Source organism: Lissotriton helveticus, chromosome 2_2 (assembly GCF_964261635.1).
Source record: "Lissotriton helveticus chromosome 2_2, aLisHel1.1, whole genome shotgun sequence".
Lineage (NCBI taxonomy): Eukaryota > Metazoa > Chordata > Amphibia > Caudata > Salamandridae > Lissotriton > Lissotriton helveticus.
Genome location: NC_136060.1, coordinates 201,975,639 through 202,001,068, shown reverse-complemented (window position 1 = coordinate 202,001,068; position 25,430 = coordinate 201,975,639). Strand labels below are relative to the sequence as shown.

Here is a 25,430-nt window from a genome sequence, read left to right as displayed (position 1 = left end):
TATATTTCGACTTAAAGGACTCGAGAAAGAAAGACTCCAGTATCTCCGTGTCTGTGGATCAACTTCCCAGGTCCCTTAGCTGTCGTTCGTAAGCTCTGCCAAGAGCCTTCAGGCCAGATTTCTTTCACAATGTCTAAAATGAATTGCAATTTACCTTCACTCATCTGTCTACCACACTTAAAGAAAAACCCCATCACTGGCTAGTCTTGATTTTTCCATCAGCTATAATATCTAACAGATCAATCCTCATTTGTCCATCCCCACAACAAACCATGATGTGACATGACTTCCGCTTTCTAAACATACCACTTAAATCAATCTTTTTGATATATGCATTTGTGCAGTGTTATGCCGTTCACACATAGCCAGAGGGCATTAGAGTGCTAAACAGCTGCAAAACTTAAGGATGTAATAATTTGGGTTGTACAAAGCTACACCAGTGTCATCAGTGCACAACACAAATTCCAATACACTACTCCAGTCTCTAACAGGAATGTCATTATGATAATAATAGGTTTTCTTATTGGAGACATCTTTAAACAATGCACAGGAGGTTAAAATGCAATCTAGCGACTTGTGTCACTAATCACCGTTAACTCTTTAGTTATTAAGTCTATGTTTCCACTGAAAATTATGTTTTTGCTATGCTTATATAAATTTGCTACCATTTGATGGACGTGCATGGTAATTTGGCACTCTCTTGGCCTGCCCTGCTAAGTTTCAGCCCGCAAGGTTTCATTCAAATGTGCAGCGTCATGTCTGATTCATATCAAAGATCTTTCAGGACCCCCCCCTCCAACACCAAAGCTCCCACGCAGGCCGATCATACAATCAGCAATCTAACACCATGTCTACCACACGTGCAAGGCCTGACCTTCTAACACATTTATCACTACAAACCCAACCATGTGTCAACTCTGACTAAGTCCAAATCGAGCCAGGCAAACAGGCTTGCAAAATCCACCAAGCAAAACAAAAAACAGAAGAGGTATCTAGGCAAGCAAGCTGACACTCACATCAGTGTAGACAAGGGTAGAACAGCACCACAAAGTCATACCCCACTTGTTGCATCAATGTACTACACAATACAATACATAAGGCTTTATCGAGCTTTGAGATGAGTCTAATGTGTTCTCACATTTGAACTATTTGGATTGTTTTAAACTCCACACCTTATGAATAGTTTGCAAGAAAGCCAGGGGGTTACTAGGAAAATTAGGGGACTGCTGTCACCAGTTTAGATCGAGCCTGCAGTTGTGCTTAAGTCTATATTTCCATGAAATGGGACTTCTTTTAACATTAGCACTGTTTGATAAAAGTGCACGTTTTGGTCCATCCAGCTAAGCTTCGGCATGTAAAGTTCCATGCGGACGTGCAGCGTCCAGCATCATAGTATCCTGGAGACATCACTTTCAACACCAGCAACTCCCACATTTGCGCGGCTCTAGCTACAGTCAAATCTGGCAAGGCAAAGAGGCTTGCAAGTCTCAACGTGCAACAAATCAGAAATGACAACCAGGAATGCAAGCTAAAAACTCACATGATTTCAGATTAATACAACAAATAGCAACGAAGCCACAGCGTTTGACTCCCCCTAAGTGAATATTACTCATACTACCTGCTGTAGCCCTAATTTAGAGGTCATCACATTCAACAAGAGAAACAGCTAAACGGAAATTGTTTAGAATTTAAGATAATAATCTTCTGCTGAGAAATGAAAGGGTGCGTTTCGTTGCTGTAATCATATGGTTGGCTTTTGAAATCGTGAAAGAAACTTTAAAATCATACAAAGGGGAACACGAGCAATACAGGATGAATGGTAGACTTTACAAGGATGAATTTTATACATCATGCCTTTAAGCCACAGGCATTACAATGTTTTGATCTTTACCATGCGTTGTAATACCACGGAGGGCTTTACAAAACATGCTTTTACCACCCAATGCAGTTGTATATTGACTGATGTTCCTGTATACGTGTATATTTATGTATTTATAAAGTGACATATTTAGTTAAAAAATTTCAGTTTAAATGTAACATTTTAAACAAAACAAATTGACAATATATTTAGGTGAAAACGTCAGTTTAAATGTAACATTTTAAACTAAAACAAAAACAAAAACACTGCAATTCACCAGGTATAGTTAACTGAAGTAATACATTTTGACCACGGCCACAGAAAGGAAAAAGATTACTTCATTGGCACTCTTCCAATCAGATGGAAAACAAAGTGCAAAACGAGACTTCCATGCCTGAAAATAAACTAGCCACTAATCTACATGCCTCCAATACAACAGAAAAGCTATATACCTTAAGTCTGAAAGTACATGGTTGTTCAACACTGTTAGAAGGTGGTTCTGATGATCTGAGCCACCCGGATTTTTCGCTTTTTGAACACCTATTTTTTTAGCTTTTACCATGGGAGAGCCTCATAAGTTGGAACTCACCCACAGTGAAAGGGACTGCATGTGTATTTTACCGGTGTCCCCCTGGTGCGAGTAGGACACTGCGCTGCTGCCAGAGCGAGAGGCACCGGGCTGGTTCCATGCAGACGTGTGTACATGCATGTGCACAAGTGTAAGGGCTGCACAGGGGAGATTCCTGGCGAGCGCAGCACAGGAGCAGCGACAAACTGAATGGTGTGGCAGGACTTATGCAGAACTGGGAGGTGACCTGGAATAGGCTTTCTACACTGGGAAGAAACATTTGAGAGAAAGTCAGTGTGCTTTACTGTTTTTATTCCATTATTCTCCTATGAGGAGGGGGAGCACATGGGCTAGTTTTACTTTCCTAGGGCCTACAAATTCCAGACACGCACTAAAGTCCACTGTAACCTATGTGAGAAGACATATTCTGCAGAGTCCAAAGTCATAGTTGTACTGCTTTTGGGTCATCCAGAAATGTCATATTTCTCTGAGTCAGCTCAGAACCAAGTCTTGGCTGGAGCTGACCCTGCCAGGCTGAATTAATGACCTTCCTCCCCAAGCTGTAGCATCAGAGGCACAGACCTGCACAACAAGCATTCTAAGGGCGAAAGCCTCCTCTCCAAGAAGAGAAGATGGGTGGAGCTACAGGTTCATCCATCAGCAGCTGACACCTGGTGCCAGGCACCAAACTGCTTGGGAGAGACGGCAGCGAGGGGGGAAGGGACTCTCAGAGACCGTGTGTCATGAGACCCCTAGACGATGCCATTTTGAACAAACTGTGAGGCGTGGGCAGGAAGGAGGGAGCAGGGGCAGAGAAGTGATGTGTTGCAGTGTGATAGGGCAAACAGCGACTTCCTGCCAGCCCCCTTCCCATTCTTTAAAAAGAGTCAGCACAGGAAGAGGAGCTCTCTCTGGGGTGTGGTCTGCTGAGGACAACTGGTGCTCGAGCCCGGCACAATGGGCAGCTGGAAGGAAGAACCTCCATACTGGCCCAGGACCCTGACTTGCGCCAGAAGGGGAGACCAGGACAAGTGACCAGTAGCCTGGGCCTCTGCGCAAGGAAAAGACAGGCCCAGGAAGAGAGCCAGGCGAAAGGCTGGTGCAGGGAGCCAGTGAAGACCGCTACCTGCTGCATTCACCATCCTGGAGATCAAGAGGGAGAAAGAAAATGCTCCCAGTGGCTGGGGAGTGCCACCAGGAGCAAGAAGAGGCCACAATCAGGAAGTTTGGTCCCCTGGGGGCTGAGATATGCCCCCCAGAAGGTAGGCAACCTCTGATCTTTGGCCGACTGCGTCGAAGCGTGTGGGGCTATGGCGCTGGTCCAGAAAATGACCCCAGGGTGGGTCAGGTCCCGGGGGCTGCCCCCAGCAGAAGTGAAGAGGAGGAGCGCAAAAATGCCCTGCGGGGTGCCAAGAGCCCATCATGGCCCCAATCAAAAATGGAAGCTGGGGAGCACCGTCGCTACCCCCATGAAAACGGGAGTCGGGAATCTTGTCATGCTCCCCGTGAAGGGGTCCAATCGGCGTGTCAGGAGCTCACCCTGGCCCCCGGCTTCCAAGGATGGCAGGGAGCGCCGTCACGCCCCCAGCAATGATGTCTCTTGGGCCCAGGATCCCAACTCTGGGTCCCACCCTCCGGAGCAAAGCCAGGGAGCGCCTTTGCGCTCCCCATGAAGAAGTCCCTGTGGGGCCTCGGTCACCACTCCTAGACCCCGAAGTGAAAGAGGAGGACAGCGGGAAGGCGGGGGAGTGCCGTCGCACTACCCCGAAGACCAACAAGAGTGAGGCCTCCGCCGCGTCTGCCCGCCGGAGCGGGCAGACCGAAATCGACTCTCCGGCTCCCCAGGTGACTCTACCACTCCGGGAACCAACAGCAAGAGCAGCCGGGGTTGGGCTCCCCGAGCTGCAGGACTCACCTGGCGGTCTGGTAGTGACCGGGCCCCCCACCGAAGCCGGGAGAAGCGGCGTGAGGCCGCCGGGGGCATGTGGAAAAGTAAATTTTGCCATGTTCTGTGTCCCTACGCGTCCTCCATCATATGTTATCTGTGCATGATTAATATGCATATGTATTCCCCGTGTTCGATTAAAGACGCAATTACAGTTGTGTCCATCTCTAGTATGCCAGTTTCCAGTTCTCGTGAATACTACGAATATCAGGCCTATGTAAAGCTACGTTGCCACGTTTCTCAGTGTGCACGTTATTCCATTGTAAAGTCCCCGTTTCTAGGCCTCAAAAGGGCCCGGACACCAGATTCAGCTCCTGTCTCCTGAGCCTCGCTGAGGAGCGATACAGCCCCCACCTGTATCCCTGACCCTTCACTTACTTCCTGCCTCGCAGTGCCTGGCCCAGCCTGGCTCTGCCTCTGAGTCTGCCAAGAGTATGTTATGATTCTAGTTATCAGTCCAGCCCTCCTTCTCTGCATTCCTAAGTTACTGAATCGCATCAATAGTTTCCGTCATTGTCTAGCCTTTACGTCTCCATGTAAGAGAAATACTGTATTTATGGTCATTTAATATTCTTCATCACGCACTACATGTAGAATAATGCATGCTCCAGTCTTAGAGTCTGTTAGCCTTTACCCCGATAGCTTTTGGATTCTATCAACATGTTCTCTAAACATCAGATACTAGATACTGTTTAGGTACATGTCGCCCTGACTCTCCAGACTTCAGTCTCTGCTCCTAGCACAGAGTTCGTAGCCCCCAGCTTCTCCTAGTAACACGTCATTGCCAGTTTGCGCGCACCATCAGGTTAGAGGTCCCGGCTCCTTAGGTAGCCCCCTCCATGTTTCCGCCCCATTCATGACATATTCTGTTACGTTTGCATCACATGTCTATGTATACGCCCTGTTACACCTACTTTCACCCTCATCTTTCGCGACTGCTATTGACCACACCCACTGCTCCGCCTATCGTATGTATTGTAATGCAACTGTTTTAGTATATATGATCGTGTATTGTTATTAAATGTTAGCGCGCTCATCCCAGATCCAGCCCCGGCAGCTGCCGGGCCCTGCCATCCTATTCCTATGCAGGTTGTCCTGTTCCTGTCCTTTATGCTGTATTAAACCTGCAAAACTCCTACTACCTCGAATCTTGACTCTTATTTTATTGAGCTATCTGTTATTGCTATGCCTAGTCAAACCTAGATCCGGTATTATTTATTTATATACCACATAATGGCGCCCGAATAGGGACTTGCCCTTTCCCCACGCGTCGGTGAAGCCACGCCGGCCCCCTGACCCTCTGCAGTCGTGACGGAACTCTTCTGCGCACCGGCAGATATTTCTGCTTCAAGTATCCCTCAGGCCCACGGAGGAGACGGAGGAGGCGGTCCAGCATCCAGACGAGACGGTGGAGGAACGCGGCGAGTCCCGACCAGAGCCCAAGCCGAGAGTCCAAGGTCCGAGGTATCCGGAGGCCCACCCGTAACAGAAGTCCGAAGTTCGTCCGTCCGGCGTCGAAGCAGTCCAGTCCAGTCCGAGGCCTTCCGTTCTTGCTGCCCGGTGAGTACCGTTGCTGGGGTAGTATCTAGACAGGGTCAATCTAAATTGTCTCTGGTCCGATGGGTCTGGGTACGCAGATCTGAAACGAAGTGTTCACCTAGGTGGATACGGGTCTTGATGCGTCCCTTTATGGGACCGGTATGTTCCGTGCTGTTTCAGCAGCGCATCCAGTAATTCTAGTCTGTTCCGTTCTCGAGAAATTCATGTGTTTCTGTTCTCAGTGTTCCAGGGAGTATTCTGTCCGAACTGTTGCTTCATAATGTTATTCAATGTATTTTCAATGTCGTGGTATGCCTGAATTGTTTTCTCAATTGTTATTGTTCCTCGTGTATTGTATTGTGTTCAGATTCAAGTTTGCAATGTCCCTCTTTTCGAGATTACGTCAGTTAAAAACTAGAAAGGGTCTGCTAGAAGAAGCAGTTCCTGTCCCGCCTAGGGACAGTCCAGGTCATTTTATGTATCAGAAGCATGGAATAAGTGCCATATTATATCTAGATTTATGGGTAGAGTATACCAAAGAGTTAGAGGAAAAGTATAGATGGCCCGTATCAGGTACATGGGATGCCGAGTGCATCATGAGAGTAGAAGAAGCATTATGGAAAAAGAAAGCCAGACAGTCACAGAAAGATGCCATCGAGTTATGGCGCAAAGAATCTCATAAAAGAACCGAAAAAGAAATCAGAAAGTCAGAACTAAGTAGAGAATCCTTGGAACGAGCCCAAGAAAGGGAATTAATCGAGATTGGTGAACGAGTCAAAACCGAACAGTCAGACAGACAGAGGCATGCCCTTATTAAGGGTATGTATCCTCTTCTTGCCGAGGGCTTGCCAAAAGCGACCCCGGAGGCATCCAGTAATTTTCCGCCACCATTAGTTCCGACCAAGTTACGTCACAAACCGACTGCAGCTGATATTTTCATTTCGTCCTATTTGGACGACACAGTCCCGGAATATGCAAATCCCGCTCCGCCAGTCCCTGTAAATCAGGCACTTCCTGCTCCTCCAGACACCGGGGCACCCCTTGCAGTACCTGCTACGGCACCCCCGATCCAGCCTGTATTTCAAATTCCTGCTCTGCCAGCACGAAGAGCATCAGTCGATGGTTCCAGTTTAGGGGCCGCAGGAGGAGGTCCCCCTCAGACCCCGCCGCCAAATAGACGTCTAGGAGCAGTCGAGTTACATGAACGTGCGTTACAGCGTACGCCTAAATATCAGTCCATTGCAGAAATCAGGCGAGCTCTTACTGAATGCTGTTATGATCCAGTTCCAGGCGAGGATAGTATGGTTATATTTTCCGTGCGTGTTAGGCAGGTGTCCGAGTATCTAGTCACTTTACCGAATATGAAGGAAGATCTAGACAGAATATATCGTTTCATCCGTACAGGGGATGATCCAGAAAGTATTAGTGAAGTCATGTCTCAAAGGAAAGTTGAGATCCAGCTCATGATATTAAAGTTTCTGGTTAATTGTTTAATAAGGGAACAAGATTATCCGACCAAAGATCAAGTCGAAATGAGAACCCTGACAAGGTGGAGTGAGAATATAGCCGAGGGTAAGCACAAGACTATCAGTAGTATAGAGAGTATGTACAAGAAAATTCGTAAGGAAATAATAAGGTTACATGATCAACGTAAGGCAGCACAAGTAAGCGAGAAAGAAAATGACTCTGCGGAAGAGGTAGAGGACGAGAATCCCGACAGAATAGCGTATGTAGGAAAATCTAGATTTCCAGATCGCCATTTACGCCTAGAACACAAGTCAACTTTCCATCGTCCAACACCAGAACAAGGTTCTCTAGAACAAGTATTTCAAGCTACCGACCACATTCTGAAATCACGAATCGGTTATAGCGAGTTAAGTACTATGCATGAACAAGAACTAGTCCGATCAGCAGTCCGATGGATTACTGATTCTACCACTTTTCCAGACGAAATAGTGGCACAAATGTTTCTGAAAATGCCCCCAGCCGAGCAACGACTGGTGGGTATGTATATGATCCAGCACCTCATTACATTGTATGAGGGTCAACATTCTGATCCAGGTCCGTTACATGATGTCCTGAACGAGTTACTCCAGTATAAATGGAAAGGTTTAGGTACCGATTTAATTAGTGTTATTCTAGAACAGCGCCACAAATATAGTATGTTTCTGAACCCGCATTTTGTTCATGTCTCACCCCCAGAAAGTAAACCCTTTTACATAGACAGACAGAATCCGTTACGAGAAGTGCATCCAGTTAAGACAGAGGGTGGTGAAATGCAACGAGTGTTTGTTAACACCCCGATCACAAAGATGGAACTCTTAGAGATGAAAAAGTTAATTCCCTGTCATGATAAAGATCCAGCAGGGTTCCACCGAGAATTAAAAGACATGCTCCGTATGGGAGAATACACGTATCCAGATATTATTAAAATGTTAAAGGTCCTGTTGCCCGCAGGGGTATATGAGAAACTCAAGAAAAAAGAATGGGAGGTGGGAGAGAAAAAGATCGATTGGGCAGTTCTAGAAGCTGAAGATAAGGCACGAGTACCAGGTACCGGTCTTGGAGATAAATGTAAAGAATTACCTGAACTGTTAATACAAGTTTTGCCCAGACTATTAGCAACTAAAAAGGAAGACTGGGATGCAATCTCAGCCTGTAAACAGAAACAAGATGAAGATATTAGTGATTTTTATTCTAGATTTGAGAAATGTTTTAGCATCAACAGTGGCCTCAAGACAAGTAGCGAGTCATACCCTCATCTTTTTGTTACTAAATTAGTCGAGAATTCAAGTCCACAAATTAAAAACCGAGTTTTGAAAGTCGAAAGTGCCTGGCAAGCTAATACCCCGTCCCAGATGTTACAGATGCTTCAATATCACCAGAATAGAATCAGAGAAGAACAAGAACATGAGAGAAAACGTATGAAAGACACAAAAATGAAAGTGCTAGTTGCACAATCTGTTCCTCAAGACAGTCAGAAGAGGGGTCCGAATCAAGTCAGTCATCCCGCAGCTCCCGTTAAAGGAAACTGCAATTATTGTAAACAGCCAGGTCATTTTATAAACGAGTGTGCAGTTCTGAAACACAACATAGCTACCGGTAAGACTAAAGAAAGACCACGTCCGCCTAGACAAGAGCAAGTTTCACAGACTTCTCAGCCACAGAATGCACCACAGACAGTTACTGTACCGCAGCCCATCGCTGCAACACAGCATGTTACACAGCAGATGTACCAGTATGCACAGTCCGAGTATCCAGAGTATCAACCGTATTCATGAAACAGCCTAGAGAGGGAGGTAGGCTTGCCTCTCATCGAGATACCTGTAGATCAAGAAGGTCCCTATGTTCACAGTCAAGTATTAGGGAAAGACCGAAAGTTTCTGATTGATACAGGGGCAAGTAGGACCACTATAAGTCACGCCGAAGTTCCAGGGGCTCCGCTCTCAGGCTCTAGAAATGTTTCCCTTGGATTTTCAGGAAAGCCTATTGTAAATGAAATATCAAAGCCAGTTACTCTAGAAGTAGGTCCATTGTCCCGCACTACTGATCTGTTACTTACTAAGTCATGTCCAGAAAATCTATTAGGCATTAAAACACTGAAAGAATTAGGTGCAGTTATTTGCTGCTCCCCAGAGGGAATACGATTGTTCCTACGTGACTTCAAGGGTCACTATGTATTACGAGATTTTGATCCGAGATTGTCTAATGTTCCGCAGCATCTATGGGCGCAAGGTCCAACTGATGTTGGCTTTATGCAAATCACACCCCATCGTGTGACTATCAAGCCAGGTGTAGTGTTACCACGAATAAGATAGTACAGATTGCCACCTGAGGCTGTAGCAGCCTTATCCAAAATTATTGACGAGCTCATCGCTCAAGGAGTAGTTGTAGAAACTGACTCCAATGTATGCAATTCTCCGATCATTCCTGTCATGAAACGTACTGATCCAAATGCACCCCCAGTATATCGATTAGTGATTGACCTTCGAGAACTTAATAAATGTATTATTCCCCAGTACCCAGTTGTCCCAGATATCTCTTCCATATTGACAGCCATTGATTCCGAAGCCACATTTTTTACAGTCATAGATCTCAAGAACGCGTTTTTCAGTGTCCCCATTCATCCAGACAGCCAGTTTCTTTTCGGATTTTGTTTAAATGGAAGGAGCTATATGTTCACACGAGCTCCTCAAGGTTTCACAGAAAGTCCTAGTATTTACAGTCAAGCACTCAAGAGACAACTAGACAACATTCACATGCCAACTGACACTGCCCTGCTCCAGTATGTCGATGATCTCCTGATCACAGCCCGTTCTGAACGTGCTTGCGAGCAAGCATCACTTACAGTCTTGTATTTCCTAGCCGAGATGGGGCACAAAGTGTCCCCTTCGAAGCTTCAATTCTGTGTCCAGCAAGTGGTCTACTTAGGACACTTACTGTCCAAGAGGGGTAGGCAGTTGACACCTGACCGTATTCAGTTAATAGCGAGTCTTCCTCAGCCCAAGACCCAGAAGGAGGTACGTGCTTTTATCGGCCTTACTTCTTATTGCAGACAATGGATTCCTCAGTATGCATTTCTAGCTAAGCCACTGATACAGTTAACGACACAGGAGGCAGCCGTATCGACTGTCCTCCCTTGGACATCTGAACATACACTTAGTTTCAATGAGTTAAAGAAAGCCCTATGCCAAGCTCCAGTTCTAGCTACACCGAACTACAGTAAGCCTTTTACACTTTTCGTAACTGAACGTGAAGGTACAGCATTATCTGTTCTCACACAAGATCAAGCAGGACAATACAAGCCCTGTGCTTATTTTTCGAGCACATTAGATCCTGTAGCCCAGGCTCTGCCTGCGTGCCTCAAGTCAGTTGCAGCCACAGCACTAGCTATCAGACAAAGTGATTCCATAGTATTAGGACACTCCCTGACAGTACAAGTTCCACACTCCGTGGAAGTTCTTTTAAACCGAACACAAACTCAGCACTTGACAATTGCACGTTTAACAGGTTATGAATTGACACTGTTCCAGCCACACATAGAAATCAGACGCTGCAACGTTCTAAATCCTGCTACACTGTTACCGTCAGTTACTTTGAATCCTGCCACACACGACTGTGTGGAAGTAGTTAACATCATGACCAAGCCAAGACAAGATCTGACAGATATTCCATTACCAGATCCCGACCTGACACTTTATGTGGATGGTTCATGCATGAGAACAAGTACAGGTGAACTAGTAGCCGCGTATGCAGTGACTACTGACACTGAAGTTATTGAAACACACCGTATTGACACCCTGTCTGCTCAAGCAGCAGAGCTAGTTGCTCTGACTCAAGCCTGCATACACGCCAAGAACCTGAAAGTTAATGTTTACACAGATTCACGTTACGCATTTGGAGTCGTACACGACTTCGGAGTGCTCTGGCAGGAGAGAGGTTTCATGACTTCTCATGGAACCAAGATTCAGCATGGTCTCCTTATCCAGGCTCTGTTAGATGCAATACATTTACCGACATCCATTGCTATCATGAAATGCAAAGCACATACGAAGGCTACTGACATTATTTCCCAGGGTAACGATCTAGCAGATCGCACAGCCAAGCTTACAGCTCAGACTCCAGACATTTCAGTTAAGCCAACACAGACACACACTCCAAATCCGACTACATGTATGACAGTCAAAGACCCTACTCAAGATGTCATAGATATCCAGTTACATGCTACTCCCGATGAAATCAAGAAATGGTCCGAACAAGGAGGGGTCCAGACAGATCAAGGATGGTTAACGAAGGGTAGAGCCACATGGTTTCTCCCCGACTCTATGGTTCAAGTCATTATTAATACCGCACATAGTCCAGCACATTTAGGAGAAAAAGCAATGTTAGACAGTATCCAGAACATTTGGTTCAACAAGCATCTACGAGCTGCAGCCAAGCAGAAAGTCCGTACCTGTATGATATGTTGTCAGTTTAATCCAGGTAAAAGTGTCCCGGTGGAACAAGGTGGATTCCAGCCCCCTGACCACCCTTTTGAAGTCCTCCAGATGGATTACATTCAGATGGAGCGATGTCGAGGTTTCAAGTATGTCCTTGTAGTTGTATGCGCTTTGTCCAGGTGGACAGAAGCATATCCAGTCCCAGATTACACAGCCGCGACCACTGCCAAGCAGTTGGTTCGTGAGTTCTTCCCCCGTTATGGACTCCCTAGAGTCGTATATTCTGATAACGGCCAGCCATTCTCATCTGAGTTGATGAAACATGTGTCCCTTTTGTTAGGGTACCAGTGGAAGTTCCATTGTGTACGCCATCCTGAAGCAGCTGGTCTCGTAGAGAGACATAATCAGACCCTGAAAATTCGCATCGCCAAAGTTTGTAAAGAGAAAGGTGTAGACTGGCTAGTAGCTCTGCCAGTTGCTTTATTTTATATGCGCATGGTCGCACATTCCAGATCAGGTCTGTCCCCGTACGAGGTCGTTTTCGGCCGCCCCCCTAACATGTGGGGTACACCTAGACCCCGAAGTATTACCGATGTTTCAAGTAATATGCTGACAGATTACCTAGCTTCCTTGATGTCTGCCCTCAACTCTTGTCGTTCACAGGTTGCCGCCGCGTTTCCAGACAATACCGAGGTGGCACCGCATGAAATCGTTCCCGGATCCATGGTCCTAGTGCGAAATTTCGATCGTTCAAGTCCGCTGGAGCCTCGCTGGAAGGAGCCCCGACAGGTCCTCCTGGCCACCCGTACAGCCGTGAAGTTGGAGGGACGCAAAGGCTGGGTGCATCTTTCGCATATCAAAAAGTTTTATGGATTGAAACCAGTTTCAAAGAACATTTCCGAGGATTTAAAGGAGTGCCAAAATACTATTCTTAAGGACTGTCCCGCAAAAGACAATGATACTGCACCCTCCCTGTTAGAGACAACTCCGCAACAGGAGTATAAATTAAAGTTAAGGTCTAGTAAAATAAGTCAGCCAGTTTGATTGTCTAAGTCCTCCCCTAGGTGAAAAGGTTAGACCGGTTTCTGACATGTATAAAATAGACCCCCATAGTGAGAGAGTTAGTCAAAACTCAATCCGATGTATCGTTTTTCTAAGTTTCATATTATTTCTCAGCATTATGATTTCCTGCACCAGTTATGCATTTTACTTGTATTTTCCAGTTTCTCATGTAAATAAGTCTTCTAATGTTACAGTAGAGCACACGTTTAGTGATCTGCCTCCTCATGAACTCTCTTACCGCCTCGCTATGCGTAACAATTCTTTTATCCGCATGTTACATTACTCACACCAGACCAGCAATGCCACAAATTGTTGGGTGTGTGGTCGACTCCCCCCTTTCCAGACACCGAAGGGAGTTCTGCCACTCTTTCCTTATCCATTTTCACATAATGGTTCGTGTGGAGCATGGTCCACGTTAACGTCATCCTCAACAGATATGTCTTTCCTTAACAGTACATGTTTCCCAGACAAGCAAGGTCTTCCCCACAGAACAGGGTTAGATCTAGAAAACGAAGTTTACAATTTAGGAAATTATTCTTCGAATTTTATGGTCCTGAATGTTCAGTCTGATTCCACTCCAGACTTACCTGCTATTTCAGTACTACCAGTCAAAGGCGAATTATGTGTTAGAAATAATGGTTCCGTACATGTAGGACATAGTGATTGTACTACTATTGTCAAGTATAGTGACAGTGGGAAATCTATTTTCAAAGCTTCACGTCATTCTTATTTTATTTGTGGTCAAACCGCATATGTTCGTCTGCCCCTCGATTGGGAGGGAACCTGTTACATTGCCTTCCTACTGCCACCTGTTTTCCTAGCCCCATCTGATTATCACAGAAACACACATCTAGTACACATTAGACATAAAAGGGAGATCGAGTCCCCAATTGTCGATTATACTGAAACTGCTCTAGAACAGTATACAGATTTCAATAGAGGTTTCTTCTTCTTTATAGGACCTATCCAGAATAGTAAGCTAATCCGTAGATTAACCAGAACCCTTGAAGCTGTAGTAAATGAGACTGCCTCTGCCCTAGGTAACTTAACTGAAGAGCAATCTGCTATGAGATTTGTCGTTTTACAGAATCGTCTCGTCCTTGACGTCATACTGGCCGATAGGGGCGGGGCATGTAGAGTCATCGGATCTAGTTGCTGCATTTTCATTCCAAATAACGCGCCGTCTGTTTATTCAGCTATAACCAGACTCCATAAAATTGCCCATCTGTTACACCAAGATCCAGGCACCTGGACATGGTCCGGTTGGTTCTGGAATATAATTTCCGCCTGGGGATGGAAAGTATTGTCCTTTCTAGGTATTGCAGTAGCGATCATATTCAGCTGCTGCCTCTGTATACAATGTGGCCCTGCGATTTGCGGCATTTGTGCTACCTCTTGTATTCCTAGTCCCAAGTCCCGCTCTAAATCCCGTTCCAAGAAAATTCGAGATGAGCAAATGATACTGTATGAAATGATAGATGGTATCATGAATATTGATGTTTCCTGATGGAAACGTAGTGACAAGGAGGGAATGTGGAAAAGTAAATTTTGCCATGTTCTGTGTCCCTACGCGTCCTCCATCATATGTTATCTGTGCATGATTAATATGCATATGTATTCCCCATGTTCGATTAAAGACGCAATTACAGTTGTGTCCATCTCTAGTATGCCAGTTTCCAGTTCTCGTGAATACTACGAATATCAGGCCTATGTAAAGCTACGTTGCCACGTTTCTCAGTGTGCACGTTATTCCATTGTAAAGTCCCCGTTTCTAGGCCTCAAAAGGGCCCGGACACCAGATTCAGCTCCTGTCTCCTGAGCCTCGCTGAGGAGCGATACAGCCCCCACCTGTATCCCTGACCCTTCACTTACTTCCTGCCTCGCAGTGCCTGGCCCAGCCTGGCTCTGCCTCTGAGTCTGCCAAGAGTATGTTATGATTCTAGTTATCAGTCCAGCCCTCCTTCTCTGCATTCCTAAGTTACTGAATCGCATCAATAGTTTCCGTCATTGTCTAGCCTTTACGTCTCCATGTAAGAGAAATACTGTATTTATGGTCATTTAATATTCTTCATCACGCACTACATGTAGAATAATGCATGCTCCAGTCTTAGAGTCTGTTAGCCTTTACCCCGATAGCTTTTGGATTCTATCAACATGTTCTCTAAACATCAGATACTAGATACTGTTTAGGTACATGTCGCCCTGACTCTCCAGACTTCAGTCTCTGCTCCTAGCACAGAGTTCGTAGCCCCCAGCTTCTCCTAGTAACACGTCATTGCCAGTTTGCGCGCACCATCAGGTTAGAGGTCCCGGCTCCTTAGGTAGCCCCCTCCATGTTTCCGCCCCATTCATGACATATTCTGTTACGTTTGCATCACATGTCTATGTATACGCCCTGTTACACCTACTTTCACCCTCATCTTTCGCGACTGCTATTGACCACACCCACTGCTCCGCCTATCGTATGTATTGTAATGCAACTGTTTTAGTATATATGATCGTGTATTGTTATTAAATGTTAGCGCGCTCATCCCAGATCCAGCCCCGGCAGCTGCCGGGCCCTGCCATCCTATTCCTATGCAGGTTGTCCTGTTCCTGTCCTTTATGCTGTATTAAACCTGCAAAACTCCTACTACCTCGAATCTTGACTCTTATTTTATTGAGCTATCTGTTATTGCTATGCCTAGTCAAACCTAGATCCGGTATTATTTATTTATATACCACAGGCAGAGCAACTCTTCCAGAAGCAGCGCGAGAGCCACTACTATAAAATGCAGCAATATTACCTCATGCTTCTCTTCTCTTCACTCTCCTTCATTGTGACTCACGCTGCTCTTCTCCTCCTCACTCTCTCCTTGTGCCTCACAATGCTCTTCTCCTCACTCTGTCCTTGTGCCTCAAGCTGCTCTTCTCCTCACTCTCCGTGCTTGAGCCTCACGCTGCTCTCCTCCTCACTCTCCTTCCTTGTCCCTTGCTCTACTCTTCTTTCTGCTCCTCACTCTCCTTCCTTGTGCTTCACACCGCTCTTCTCCTCCGAACTCATCTTATGCTTCATAATGCTCCACAACTATTAAAATCCAATCCACATTATTCCACTACACACAGCAAACATACACTCCATAACACTTGAGTAAAATACATCGCCATTTACAATGCCAAAGGCTCTAACTGAAACAAATGCAAGACCTATTGCATTTCCAATGTTTGTTTTTGTTAGGCACAAGGAGATTAAGTGATTTGCCCAGAATCACAGGTTATTGAGCGTCGTTGGAGAGGCTTGAAACCAGTTCCCCAGCTTCGACGTCGACCGCTCTCCCCGAGCATTCCTTAGAAAAATTGACTAGGCAACATTACAAAGTAATATTGTAGGTGGAGAACTTATTTCTACCAACTAGAATGTTTAATTTTACCAGAGTCATGCCAACTTACTTTGTACCTACTCTATGAATGTGAAATAACTGAGTGGTTTGCTTTATCTTTGTGCAAGCTGAATTAAGGTGCTTACATGTTAAAAATTATCTCCCCTCCTCTTCTACACGGCTTTAGTTAAAGGGAAAGGTACCCCTCAGCTGAATATTAGCTGTGCCTGCAGTTGAAAGGCAAAACCTTCCATACAGAATGATCTTACAGTGGGGACTTCCGCTTCCCTGCTAACATTGTGCACAATTAACACGAAATTATATTTCTGATATTTTCAACGATTCTTAAACCGAAAGCATTGTTTTCTGTTTTACGTTGTCCATCCACGGTTCTGGAGGAGGGGGTTCCCACCTGCTCCATAGAACCATAAAGGAAGGAAAGGCGTAAAAAATGTCCCTCATTAGGGTGTGGAAGAGAGAGAGTCTGTTTGCTGGGAGGCAGTGCCTAACTAAACACCTAACTAAACACCCTCTGGTCTACTGGCAAGGGAGAGTATTACATGGCCCAGCAGCAAGTAAAATATTAGACGGCCGAAAAGCAAATAGGGGATTTTAGACTGAATGATTATGGACATGTAAAAGACATAGATTGGGTATACATTGTATTCACTGTGTTCTATATGTTTTCATCACTGAGTTATTCATTATTATGTCGTGAATTCGTATGCGTATGATTTAAATATAATTAACTTGTAATAAATACTCATTATTATAAAATGTCTAGGTCTATGTGTGTAATAATTCAGGCGTAACAGGATGAGACCGTGTAACAGCCAGAGGCTGTCCGACAGGTCTGTCGATTCTAAACACCTCTTCACTCCAAGGAACAGCTCAAATGAAAATGGTGGGAAATATCTGTCTCTTTTCCTTTTCTTCACAAATGCAGTGGACATCTTCGGATGCTTTGGAAATCTACCGGATGTGACCCCATAACATGCAGTTTCCTCATAACAGGTTGTGCATATTGGTTAATAGGGTGGTGCTGTTTGGCATCTGTGAATGAATAGACACCTTTTGTGCATAGAGCCCTTTAGATAAAAGTGCTCATTAGAAAACTTTGGGATATTTTTATGTTATTTACTTTTGTGTACCGACAACCACAATAGCTCCAGCATTTTAGCGCTGGAGATATTGTGGAGCTTTTGGCTGCCCTTTTTTGAGGATCTGGTCATTCCAATAATTAGATTATTGGAACAATTTATCATGTCTGGAGTTTGGTTATTACTGTTGGTTGTCAGTGGTTATAAATACTAAATTATTCTCTATGTCTTGTTTTTAAATCTGTGATTTGTTTGTTTACTATTAGTGTCTTTTCCTCAAGATATGCAACAAAAATTCAGAGGCTGGGACGAGGACTTTTTATCCACAAGTCTAAGTTCTACAATGACTGTTCCTGTTTCGCCTGCTTTCAGATCTCCTGCTAGCTCCGGCCTTGCCTTGAAGCCGGTGGAAAGTGATTGACTGTGCTGGTTCACGCGTGCACATCGCTAATGTTGCCAAATGTTATGTAGGCGATAGGTTCTTATCGAGTCCTCATTCTCATTTGCATTCTGGTACTTGCAGTGCTGCATTTATAGTTGGGAATCAATATAAGGAGAAAAATGCAAAGTTAAAACTAGGGAAGATAACGTGCTCATTGGTGAGGCAACTTGAGAGCTCTACATCTTAAATTCCCTCTTGTTAGTCTTTATCAGCTAAAATGTTGGGTTCGGATTCACTGATTCGTGATAGGTCCATCAGGTGGTGATAGACACAGTAGGGTGACGTCAAGGTGATGGCGAGATATTGGACAGGAAATCAGATTGAAATGAGTACTAGAATAGATATGGCCACCACTGGGGATAGAGACATGTGGGGGCCAATGGGAGACAGGAACTGCCTAGAGTGGTGGAGCCCTGGCTGCATTAGGATCAATAGTAGCCTTGAAAAATTAATATATTTGCCCAAAACTGCACTGATTAGGTAAGTATGTATAGGCAAACATTAAGAGTTTGCTACCCCTTATTGTAATCTAAGTTTCATTTGTCCTCCACCTGCATACCGATCTCGCAGTGGTCTGCTCTCTTGCTTTATACTACTAATATTACTGAACGTAACACCAAAAATGATCCTTTTCATTGTTACTTTCATATATTTTTAAGATCATACATATTGTCTTGCTATGTCGTAAAAGATTAGCTTTGTTACTTTCCTAGCACCATATCAATGATTTTGTATGCGCTCCTCCCCTACTCCAGCTCCACTCCAACAATTCAAGGCGCGATTCTTCTGTGGTTTTCGTGCTGTGAACTTCATGTAGACTTACCAATGACAATCAGTCTGGTTCTAAAATACACACTGTGATTGCAGTTTTTAATCAAGACACATTTCTACAAATACATCTGGCCTACGAGTACTGTAATTCTACGACTGGGACCCCGCCATCTTCCTAATCTCCAACAGAACCTGCTATTCCACTGCTGGGACACACACAGTGCTCGGTACAGCTATTTCCAGTTCCGCCAAGGCACCTTAACCCTGGTTTGTAGCATCTTTGCTATTGAATTTCTGGGAACCCTATGCAGATCGCCTATGCACATCATACTCTAGCAGCAAGTGCTATTTTAGTCCTTAAACTCAGAAAAACTCAATCATCACTTACAGTAGTACTATTGCGATACTGAGAACAATGCTCAACTCTGCCAATGCTTCTCCGTTATACCCTACAATACCCATCTTCAAGTGGGTTCCAGATGGCTCTTCCAATGTACTTCAGTACTAACGTGTCAGACTCTCTGTTTTTCCAGCACTGAGACGAACACAAGGGTCTACAGATACACCTCAACCACAGCCAACGGTATCCCCCTACTCTGTTCGATAGTTTACTAGAATTGGCTATGTATTTAAGTCAGGTAGAGCTAGTTCTAGTAAACCACAATGTAAATGCTTGTACTCACTGACACATACTTCTAATGAAAAGCTTGACATTAGAGGCCCCCAAAGTTCTGCAGGCTAGGATACCTGGACAGCATCAAGTATCGAGCATGCATAGTAAAGTGAGCTGACTAAGGCGGACACACATTTGGAGCCTCCTCTGACTGTCCTTTGGGATGTGGCAGGGCGGGTCACACAATTAACCCTCCTGTCATTGGCCCCTTACTCCATTTAAAATGCCGTCCATCTTTGCCACGAAATAGGCACTGACAGTGTGCCAGATTCTACACTGATGGCATATAATCAGAGGTGGAATGCGTACAGATGAGCGGGTCTATACAGTCCCCCATAAGGGTGTGTGGAGTGTTTAACGGCACCCGCCCTCGTTGGGAGCATTTGTGTCCTCCTCACCATGAGAAAAACACAGAAGGCCAGGTGAAGCTCAGATTTGCATGTGTATTCTGGACTCTCCTCTGTGTCTTTGAAGCATACCTTTAACAACAAGGCCCAACAATATCGTATGGACCCTTCAGAAAGTAACGTCATATGTTGAAAAACACATTTTTCCAGGTACAGGATCCTCAGAATGGCACAGGGCATAACGTGTAACCATGCGTATTTATAACCCCAAAAACATGTTTGAAGGGACGTGTAACACTGGATTAACAGGTGTAGTAATAGGGTGGGAGGAATGGGGTACAGTCTCCTCTTAATAATTTAACGTTTAGAATGGAATATCTTGTCCTTCTTTTACTCGGGTTCGACTCCCATTCACTTCTGAAACCACAACATACATTTCCCACATCACACTCGTTGCATCCCACAATGCATTTGCCAGTACATACCCTTGTGGAGACAGTTTATCCAGCCAGCCAGTTTTACTCCTCTTTGAAGATGATCCGTAATAGCAGGCATAAGGGGTTATGGAGGTGTCATCTTGGGTGAACAAGGTCTGGTTTTCAGGTGGCTGATCTAGTCCATCTGAGAGTGAAGCGTAACTTAGCAACGTCACCTGCTGCATCTTATCACGGGGGAAAGAATGGCTCTTGAAAGGCTCGGTGCTTTTCACCTTCAAGCTGTGGGCGCACTCTGCCACGGTGGAGTATTCAGACTCTGATGAAGGCCCCTCACTGGGCGCCGGGGCGAATTCCTGCGGCGCCATTTCATAGCGTTCTTCGAGGTTAGGGGTCACCCGTTTCCTGCGGTAAAGGAGAAATAAGAATCCGAAATTAGACTTTAACCCAGCGCTAACATTCAAGTCAGTGTTGCTGCAGGCCACTTTTGCTGGAGTGGCCCAGTGCTTCAAAGCACTGAGGGTAGGGAGGGAGGGGGACTTGGGTGCAGAGGAAGTGAGCTTTACAATAACAAAATAGTAGAACAACAACTGAACCTATATGACTCAGAATTATCTCACGAGCCTTTCCAAGAGATTTCGACAGTTTGTTTCAGACCTAATAATAACCTGCAAGCTGGGTACCACTTTTACCACACACATGGGAGAAAGGCTGAGGCTGACTTGCCAGTGATTTAACTTGTGATGTAGGTTGGAAAAATGGAGTTGAAGTCAAGTTATGGTTCTGATTTCCAGTCGAAACAACACTGAACATATATGGTTATGTTTATCTATGTAAACCATAACTCACACCCCAACACGCATTGCCGTTTTTTTCTTTGTAGAAGCGGAATCGCCTTTGCATGCTTGGGGTGCTCAGATGAGCCCTTTCCCAGGAAGGCTTTGGCGTGATCTTTAGTGCCCAGGACGAGCAAAGACCCTAAAATTCACTCATTGTGAGTGAGACTCGCACCGTTGAGCTCTCACTCACAACAGGTTTACTTAACGGCTTGTGAGAATGGCTCGAACCTGGGTACCCAAAACAAGTCTTTGGCAAGCTCAGCAGTGCGCGGAGCACTCCATGGGAGCTGAAAGACATCAGGGGGCAATTCCACCACAACAAAAACCTTTCACAGACCACTTCAGTTCATGAAAAAGCTGATTTAGTGCTGTTCCACTATATTTGAAAACCGAGATTCTAATTTAGTCAACGTAGTTGTTTTTTTTCTCCATTTTACAGAATTTTTATTTTTTCGTTTTATATTTCACCAGTCACTTCTCATATTATCAATTATATCACAGTTTGTGTGAAATCACTTCCTGTGAGGTAATCAAATATGCTAATTAGTCCAAACTCCTATGACTGGTAGGAACATTGTTTGAAAACATGAAGCTGTAAATGAATCCATTCATCATTTTGGTGATTTGATGTTCGCTGTACTTACCTCCCCGCCTCTAGACACCATTTTTAAAGAAAATAAGGGGCAGTTGCCTAAGGAGCGCCGAGTCACTGGAGAGTATTGCAATTATTCGTGGTTTTCATTTCTGTGTTTTTTTGCTGGTGCTTTGCTATGTGAGGGAAATAACGTAAACAATGTAGAAGGCCCCAAACAAAAACACACACATCCGTTGGGTATTACAGGCTAGTAACATGGGAAACTGAGCAAGGGCAGACAAAAAAGGAGTCAAGTAAAAATATCCTTTATGCAACTTGCACACCCAAAGATTCTCAAGCAACACAGCAGGTCTTCGGGAATTTTTGGGGCCTGAGCCCCTGGGGTAGGCGATTCAGCCAGCCACCAATATAGTTTGAATCATTTTCAATAAGGTGTTTTTTACCTATAATTATTAGACATTTGGAATCTTTTTGTAGCACCGTCCTAGATTCCCATTATTCAAAGGCCAAATACCCATAAATTCCCCAGCCACTGAGATGCAATTTAGAAATAGCTGGAGTAAGATCATGACCCTGGTTATACCTGCGATATTTCCATCTCTTTTTGCTTTTCTTGCATTTGGTAGAGTTACGCATAATTAATTGTTTTATTTTTGACCCGATCCACATATATTGTAAGAAACTGCGTTACTAGTTGAGGCGGTAAACCCCTACTCAAGCAGCAACTGCAATTCTTGTCAGGGTGAAATCACAAGCAACCACCAAATTAGTCTGTGCTTGACCCTCAGGTAGCTAGCCACAGAGCACTCAGGCTTAACTTTCAGGCAACATGTTAAGTATATGTGCAACACTTCAAACTGTAATAAAATGAAACTACGACTTAAGAAAAATCCCACACCAATTTAGAACAACAGAGTAGATTATAATACATAGAACAAGACCAAAACAACAAAAATGCAATCAGTAGAACCAGAGATATGGAATTTTAAATATTTAAGTGAAAATAGTGCCACAAAGCGCCAACTGTGGTTATCTGGTGGCACTTGACTAGGACAATGTCACAAGTTAAGGCCAACTGCATTGGACTTTAGGTTAGCTATAGGAACACACTTAGGCCAGCTGAACACAGTACTTTAATCCTGGGGTTGCGCAGAGATGCAGAGTCCCGTGTTGAGGATGGGCATGCAGCAGAAGTCATGCGAAGTCCGGTAGAGGAGATTAATTGTGCAGCAGTGGTTCTGGGAGCTGCGAAGTGTGAGGCAATATCCTGGAGTGAAGATGCGTCGCATAGGGGTGGTTCACGGGATCTGCAAAGGGCCAGTCTTTGTCTGTGTGTGGAGATGTGTCAGCTGCAAAGGATTAGATGGACGATGCAAAGTCCTTCTATCGGGGAAGTCCATGCAGCAGAGACAATGCTGTGGTTCTGAGGGCGGGGCATCGAGCATCAAAGGAAAAGCACCACACCGAGGAGGAGATGCAACGGTTCTGCTGGATCCCTAGATGAGCTGGCAGAGCACCTTCAGACCCACATCCTAGGGTCCAGGACAAGGATCACGCAACATGGGAGGGCAGGACTCACAGATGGCAGAGTACAGGTGCTCAAGCTTGTTGGAAGCCTCTTATGTCCCTGAGGCTTCTGATCAGGAGGTGAGCCAACTAGCCCTTTAAGTCACTTTGGGGGTCCTGGGTTTGGAGTTTCAGATCCGTCCTTCTCACCCAGGAAAGAGGGCAACAGGTCAGCACAGTAGGACAGCAATCCTACCGGGCAGCAGTCCAAAAGAATTGCAGTCCTTTCAGCAGCACAGCAGTCAACAGGTCCAGAAGTGTACTGAAGAGCTTTGGCTAATATTTATACCTCTGGCCCACTTTGAAGTGGGAAAGATTTCAGAGAATTCCAAACCCCAGGGGCACTTGCAATTTTCTGCCTACCTGCCCTGACCTAAGATTTTCTGAGGTCAAAATAGACTAGGGTCAAACCCTTTGTGAGTGTGCCCAAACAGGGCCTTTGTGATGTGCAAGTGCGGTAGATGGCAGCCCCTCCCCCTTGTTAACTCAGAGTGTCCCATCCTGCCAACATCTGTATTCTCCTTGCCTCACTGTCTGGGAGCAATACACAAAGGCCAACTACCAGGTACACCTAGTTATGTGACCCAGAATCAAGCTTCAGGCACCAAAGGGTTAGGACAAGAAAAGGCCAACTTTCTAAAAGTGGCATTTTACTAACTGTCATTAACAATCCGGCTTTAGCATTAAAAAGCGCTTTTAATTACAATTCATTAAACACCAAACTGGACCTGTCCACCTGCTCTCAATTGAACATTATCAATTATTAAATATAATAAGGTAACCCAATGTTATTCTATGGGAGAGGTAGGCCTTACAGTAGTGAAAAACAAACGTAAGAGTTAAAAGCACATGTCCACCTTTTTAAATACACTGCACCCTGTCCTGTGTCCTGATCAGGGTTTAGGAAAGTGAGTGATGAGTCATCACTGTACCCATCCTAGACTGCAGGTGCTAACCATTCGGTTGGCTCATTCTTTTAATTCTCTTATGTACAATCTTTTTTTTTTAAATATCTTTATTGCGGAAAGCATAGAAGACATAGTCAGGCAAATCTACACGTAGGCACTATCAGATAGAAATAACCAAAATGATCAGACAGGATAACACACAGCCATGAAGCCCACAACCCGGAGGTCAGGTAGCACTAAATTAGACAGTGCCACAGGAGAAACATACACGTTTGCATGAAATACAAGTATAACATTAGTGTCCGCCGTTTTTCATGTTTCATTTCCCCCACCCACGTCTTCCGTCGATCCCGTCTCCCATCTTCTGTTACAATATTTTGATTTTAGTTTTGTTTAGTAAAAGAAAACCACAGTTAACACATAAGAACAAAATAACCCCCCCCATACTTGGCATCATTCATAAGGTACGTGGAAATAGGTCGGTTACCTCCTCATGGCCCATTAGGGTACAGACATCGCAGGTACAGGCAAACTTCTAGGAATCAAGGCAAATTAAATAAATATATAGTATGGAACATCCGTGCGCGTCTACCAGGGCACTACGCACAAACAGGTCCCCCCTCCCCACCGCCCGCCACAAACTCCTCGGTTCCAGACTCCTCATGGGTAAACAACTCGGCACTGGTGGCATCCGAATCATCACCAGGCAACCCCTCAGCACACATCATTCTCCATGCCAGTAAGTCCTCCTGAAGCTTTTCGTCTCGGCGCGCGCGCTGCATGTGTGTTTCCTCAGCCAAGGACCACTCTCTAACATCCCTGAGCCATAGGGATAACTCGGGGGCCCTCTGCCCTATCCAAGTGATAGCCACACGCCGCCTCGTCAACACCAGTAACAACTGTAGCAACTTGTACGACAGGTTCCTCTTCTTGGGCTTGGAGACCAAGGCCAAGAGACAATAAAGCGGAGTCAGGGCAATTCGGAGGCCCGCAACACGGCCAATGTGCTCCACTACCTCCCTCCAAAAGCCACTGACCCGCGGGCACTCCCAAGCCAGATGCAAGAACCCGGCTCTCCCCGCCCTTATGTACAATCTTAACTCATAATAATGAATCTTTATCGACCATTTGTGCTAAATCATTATTTGTTCATGATTTATTTGCAAAGAATTGTTTTTGAACATATGTTTTTTTTCAAAAGAAAATTAATTCATCACAATCAAAATAATCACAATGTATTATAATCACAAAATGCTGTACAATTTCCAGTTGTCAATCCCAATGCATTTCGAGATCTTTAGATCTCTTCTTCAGGGGAACTGCAATGTAAAACAAATTCATATAAATTTCATATCAATTTCATGTAGTCAAACAAAGAGGAACGATTGTTTGTACTGAAAACCTATGCATTAGTCAATTAATTTTATCGATTAAACCAAGATCATAACATTGTTGTACCATGTGATAATAAAGCCAATAGTGTTA

At 44.8% G+C, this 25,430-nt stretch overlaps 1 protein-coding gene across 4 annotated transcripts in view; it reads right to left on the bottom strand.

Moving 5' to 3' along the window:
• The window catches only part of ARAP2 (ArfGAP with RhoGAP domain, ankyrin repeat and PH domain 2), a 1,514,823-nt gene that overhangs the window by 1,220,019 nt on the left and 269,374 nt on the right, over positions 1 to 25,430 (bottom strand). For all 4 annotated transcript variants that reach the window (XR_013608339.1, XR_013608340.1, XM_078678359.1 and 1 more), the window contains exon 6: positions 20,089 to 20,442. Coding sequence is in view for 2 of the 4 variants with exons in the window: in XM_078678359.1 (XP_078534485.1) it covers positions 20,089 to 20,442 (354 nt within the window). In the remaining 2 variants the exon portion in view is untranslated. The remainder of the gene's footprint in view (positions 1 to 20,088; positions 20,443 to 25,430) is intronic.